At 43.9% G+C, this 6,000-nt stretch overlaps 1 protein-coding gene across 1 annotated transcript in view; it reads right to left on the bottom strand.

Moving 5' to 3' along the window:
* Window positions 1-1,807: 1,807 nt before the first annotated feature.
* The window catches only part of LOC117042267 (zinc finger protein 850-like), a gene marked incomplete at its 3' end in the record, with an annotated part of 33,448 nt that continues 29,255 nt past the window's right edge, over window positions 1,808-6,000 (bottom strand). Inside the window, exons 5-6 of the mRNA XM_033141797.1 lie at window positions 2,871-3,120; window positions 1,808-2,786 (exon numbers count right to left, since the gene is read on the bottom strand). Coding sequence (XP_032997688.1) covers window positions 1,808-2,786; window positions 2,871-3,120 — 1,229 coding nt within the window. The remainder of the gene's footprint in view (window positions 2,787-2,870; window positions 3,121-6,000) is intronic.

Raw genomic sequence — 6,000 nt, 5'->3', positions numbered from 1 at the left:
ATTTCTCGTATGGCTGTTGTCCAGAATAGTTGGATTTTGGGGTGTTCCCACCACATATGGAAGTATGTGCCTGTGGAAGTGCACCCTCTCCAGCATTTTGGTGAAGTTCCTAGGCATATTAGCACTAGCTTCCTTGGTGTTATGTACCACCTGTAGGTGAGTTTCAGAGTGAGTTCTTTCCTTTTCATTGATATGGAATTAAAGAAGGGTTTAGACCACATTCTGCTCCACTGAGTGGGGTTAATCTTGTTGTTGTTGTTGTTGTTGTTTAGTCGTGTCCGACTCTTCGTAACCCCATGGACCAGAGCACGCCAGGCACCCCTATCCTCCACTGCCTCCCGCAGTTTGGCCAAACTCATGCTAGTTGCTTCGAGAACACTGTCCAACCATCTCATCCTCTGTCGTCCCCTTCTCCTTGTGCCCTCCATCTTTCCCAACATCAGGGTCTTTTCCAGGGAGTCTTCTCTTCTCACGAGGTGGCCAAAGTACTGGAGCCTCAACTTCAGGATCTGCTCTTCCAGTGAGCACTCAGGGCTGATTTCTTTAAGGATGGATAAGTTTGATCTTTTTGCAGTCCATGGGACTCTCAAGAGTCTCCTCCAGCACCATAATTCAAAAGCAACCATTCTTCAGCAATCAGTCCTCTTTATGGTCCAGCTCTCACTTCCATACATTACTACTGGGAAAACCATAGCTTTAACTATGCCATCTTCCCATTGTTTTTTGATTACATCTAGGGGGGTTGTGGGATTTTATACAATTATATTATAAAATTATAATATAATTGTATTATATTTATATTATACTAGTATTTTATATTGTGGATATCATCTCTTTGCCATGTCCCTTTATTGTTAGGAGGTTTTTGAAGGTTGTCAGGGGCCTAGTTGCTGCTGATTTTACTACTGGGTTGTTTAAGAGGGCATGTAATTGGTGACGTGTTAACCAGGGCATTTGGGTGTTTTCTAGTTTGTCTTGGATTTCCTGTGTTGACAGAGGTTTGTTATTTTTATAGAAGTCTATTATACAATGTAAGCCTTTGGTTTGCCAGGTTTTTATCTGGAGGTTTTCTGCAGCATGATGGAAAAATGGGAGGTGTGCAAGGGGAGTTAGTGGGGATGGGTTTGGGGATAGTTTGCATATTTCTGCTTTCCATGCTTTGAGCATGGTCTGTGTGTACCTGTTAAGTGTTGTGGGAATTCTCCTTTGTTTGGGAGGAATGGGTATGCTGTGGTGCAGGTGTTTTCAATTCTGTCCCTCTCCAGGTGTACCCACTGTTTTGTCTCATCTTCTAGTATATATGGGATTATGTGGCATACTTGGTTGGCAATGTAATATTCTTCTATGTTGGGGATTCCCCATCCTCCCTCCGAGGAGGGGAGGTGCAGATATTTGGGGCTTATTCTTGGTTTTTTGTGTGAGAAGATAAATAAATGTAGTTTTTTTCTGCCATTTTCAGTGTTGGACTAGATTCTGAATCTACAATTCTATTATTCACCCTGCTGTGAGTTCTTAAATTGACTTCATGACAAGTGAAATTTTATCCATATTCCATGCCCTGATATGCTTTCGACCCTGTATGAATTATTTGTTGGGCCATGAGAGTGGCACTCTGATGGAACCTTTCCCCACATTCCAAACACTAAGAGGTATTCTCCCCTGTATGAATTCTTCGATGGGAAGTCAGGTGGTCGCTGCGACTAAAGCTCTTTCCACAGTCTAAGCACTGATAGGGTTTCTCCCCTGTATGAATTCTTCGATGGGAAGTGAGGTGGGAGCTATTAGTGAAGCTCTTTCCACATTCTAAGCACTGATAGGGTTTCTCCCCTGTATGAATTCTTTGATGGGAAGTGAGACCGTCCCTGAAACTAAAGCTCTTTCCACATTCCAAGCACTGATAGGGTTTCTCCCCTGTATGAATTCTTTGATGGGAAGTGAGATAGGAATTGTGACTGAAGCTCTTCCCGCATTCGAAGCACTGATAGGGTTTCTCCCCTGTATGAGTTCTTTGATGCAAAGTGAGCTTGGTGCTCTCCCGGAAGCTCTTCCCGCATTCAAAGCACTGATAGGGTTTCTCCCCTGTATGAATTCTTTTATGCAAAGTGAGCTTGGTCCCCTCCCGGAAGCTCTTCCCGCATTCAAAGCATTGATAGGGTTTCTCTCCTGTATGAATTCTTTGATGGGAAGTGAGACTATGCCTCTGACTGAAGCTCTTCCCACATTGCAAGCACTGATAGGGTTTCTCTCCTGTATGAATTCTTTGATGGGAAGTAAGATCACCACTCAGACGAAAGCTCTTCCCACATTCCAAGCACTGATAGGGTTTCTCCCCTGTATGAATGCTTTGATGGGAAGTGAGATTCACCATCTGACTGAAACTTTTTCCACATTCCAGGCAGTGATAGGGTTTCTGCCCTTTATGAAGTTTTTGATGTGTAATGAGAGTGTCCTTCCGCCTGAAACTCTTTCCACATTCGAAGCACTGATAGGGTTTCTCCCCTGTATGAGTTCTTTGATGAGAAGTGAGCTTGGACCTCTCCAGGAAGCTCTTTCCACATTCAAAGCACTGATAGGGTTTCTCTCCTGTATGAGTTCTTTGGTGCATAGTGAGACTGTGCCCGAGACTGAAGCTCTTCCCACATTCAAGGCACTGATAGGGTTTCTCCCCTGTATGGACTCTTCTATGCAAAGCGAGATCACCTTTCTGACGAAAGCTCTTCCCACATTCCAAGCACTGATAGGGTTTCTCCCCTGTATGAATTCTTTGATGGGAATTGAGTGTTGTACTGTGACTGAAGCTCTTTCCACATTCCAAGCACTGATAGGGTTTCTCCCCTGTATGAATTCTTTGATGGGAAGTGAGACTATGCCTCTGACTGAAGCTCTTTCCACATTCCAAGCACTGATAGGGTTTCTCCCCTGTATGAACTCTTTGATGGGAAGTGAGATGGGAGCTATTAGTGAAGCTCTTTCCGCATTCAAAGCACTGATAGGGTTTCTCCCCTGTATGAATTCTTTGATGAGAAGAGAGCGTGGCACTTTGACTGAAGCTCTTCCCACATTCCAGGCACTGATAGGGTTTCTCCCCTGTATGGACTCTTCTATGCAAAGTGAGGTCACCTTTCTGACGAAAGCTCTTTCCACATTCCAAACACTGATACAATTTCTCCCTACTCTTTGTTCTTTTGTGTGAAGTGAGGCTATCCCTCTGAACTAAGCTCTTTCTTTGATGGGAGGTGGACTGGGAGCTCTGACGGATGTTCTCTCCACACTCTGAATATTTATATGGCTTCTCCACTATGTGGATTCTGTTGTGGTTCCCCTTGTTCTTCCTTTCCAGTTCATCACCATCTGCAATGAAGAGAGAAGCTAATTAGAGCCTCAGGAAGAAATGGAGCTCCAGATTATTGAACAATGCTTGTGAAAGAGGAGGAACTAAAAATAGTTAGATGTGGGGCCTTTCTATACTTTTCACTGCCTTTGTTGCCTGGTATTTACTGACATATTGCTTGGCTTTGTTCTGGCTCAATCCTGGAATCCACTCCATCTCCGAGGTTAGTCATCTGTTTGGTCAATCAAATGCAAACAGAAGCAAAAACAACAAACCTGACAGAAGTTACATCAACTTCCCTAAAAACTCTGAAGCCGACATTTAAGAAGGCCTGAGCGGTATAGACAAATCTGGTCATTGTAAGGCATGACTAAATAAAGAACATTCACAGAGGAAACACGATACTGACACAGAAGGATACTGACAAGCTGGAACATGTCCAGAAGAGGGCAAGCAAAATGGTCAAAGGCCTGGAAAAAATGCCTTATGAGGAACGGCTTAGGGAGCTGGGTATGTTTAGCCTGGAGAAGAGAAGGTTAAGGGGGGGATATGATAGCCATGTTCAAATATATAAAAGGATGTCATATAGAGGAGGGTGAAAGGTTGTTTTCTGCTGCTCCAGAGAAGCGAACACAGAGCAATGGATTCAAACTACAAGAAAGAAGATTCCACCTAAACATTAGGAAGAACTTCCTGACAGTGAGAGCTGTTCGGCAGTGGAATTTGCTACCAAGGAGTGTGGTGGAGTCTCCTTCTTTGGAGGTCTTTAACAGAGGCTTGACAGCCATCTGTCAGGAATGCTTTGATGGTGTTTCCTGCTTGGCAGGGGGTTGGACTGGATGGCCCTTGTGGTCTCTTCCAACTCTATGATTTTATGATTCTATGAAACAGTTGATTTCCTTCCATTCATGGTTTACGGGGGGGGGGGGGGTGCGAATCCCAGATGCTGTTGGTCTCCATCCAAATAGTTGAAGTTCATCCCATAGAGTTATGTATGGAATTTCAAAACTGATCTTATGATCAAATGGGGAGTTTTACTGACAGGGTCCATGACCCCACGATTCCCCTCTTTGACTTATTTATGCTGAGCTCTCTGGTCAGGATCCAGCAAGGTCCACATCTCGTCTGTGAAACAAACAGCAGCATCTTCACCTGCACACTCCCCATCAGCAGTTTCCTCAATCTGGTCGGTCTAAATTTAAATTTATACGTAAATCACTTTATTCACTTTGACCCCCCCCCCTCCCATGTCCATTGTATTGTTTCGTTAGCAACTGAAGAGGAAAAGTGACTATAACTCACGCTTAATCTAAGCACAACGGTCACAAGAGCTCCTGTCTAGGCATTCGGCTTTGCGATGTTGAATGTTCTTTGTTCTCTCCTGTTTCCCCCATTTTTATTTCAGTTTAAAGTAAAAATTAAATTAAAAAATATTCCTGCAAATTTATGCTGCTATTTTAGAGATATGCAAATAACACAAGAAGACTCGGTCTACATATTTGTACCATTTCTTAGTCCTATGATTCTTTTTCTTAAAATCAAATAAAAGTTTTACAAAAGGAAAAGAAAACACACAGAGGCCCCATCTGCATTCAATCTGCAAAGCAGGATCAGGTTACTTTAAAGATTCGTGGCTTCTAGTGCTGCGTGATGGATCAGTCTGACTTTGGTAGGGCATCCAGACCACGTTACTGGTTTTAGACATTTTGGGCTGCCAATACATTCGTGGTGGCCTGGGAGTTGTGATGTATTCCTAGCTCAAATTGCCTGCAGAAGACAAAGGCGCAGGCAGGAAGGAAGGCAGGCAGGTGGAGGAGCCTGGAAAGGTGCTCCCCTTCTCCATATCCATCTGCCTGCCCGCCTCCCCCCACCCCCAAACTGAGCAAGCCCCAATACCTCTCCGGCTCCATCCCTCCATGTCCCCATCTCCACTCCCCTGGAACTCACCAGATCTCTCCGAGGTCCCTGGGAGGCAACGCTCAGAGGTTGTGGGAAGGGATGCAGGAGACAACCTGACCAGATCAACCGTCCACCTTCCCCCTTCCATCTTCGCTAGCTTTGCAGGATCCGTCTCTTTCATCCTTCCTGAGGAGTCAAGGAGCCAAAACAAGCTGCAGGGTCCTGGGAAGAAGCAAAGGGAGCCTCAGAGGCCCTGCAGGGATTCTCCTGCCCTAGATATTCTCCTGCCCCTGGAGAAGCACAAATGGGGCAGCCCCTTCCCAACAGAAGCCCCATTTATTTATTTTAATCAGTAATTTTTATTACTTTTCAATTAGTAAAATCCAAAATAAACCACATTTTATCAATCTCAAATTACAATTCAAATTCAAATAAATTATGAAGTCAATTATAGCTACATTTTGTGTGCCCTTCCGCGTTCTAGCTTTCACGGTGAGATAATTTTGTTTCATCCTGCCACCATTCAGTCTTGATCTTAATCCCTTATCAGCAGCTACAGAGTTTTTTACTTCCATTTGTACTTACACATTTAATAAATTTTATTTCTGCAAGAGGACTTCTGTATCCCATATATTTCCTGTATGTGATCTTTACTTTATCCATGTTGATTCTTCATTCTTCCAACAATAGAGAGGCTCTCCTTAGCTTGAGTAGGAAGGCAATTGTGAACGAGTTGCAAGTGGTTGAAGCTGTTGCAATGTGGTCTAGCG

This window comes from Lacerta agilis, chromosome 2 (assembly GCF_009819535.1).
Source record: "Lacerta agilis isolate rLacAgi1 chromosome 2, rLacAgi1.pri, whole genome shotgun sequence".
Classification (NCBI taxonomy): Eukaryota; Metazoa; Chordata; class Lepidosauria; order Squamata; family Lacertidae; genus Lacerta; species Lacerta agilis.
The sequence above is the reverse complement of the archived record's forward strand: the minus strand, read 5'-3'. Positions and strand labels throughout refer to the sequence as shown.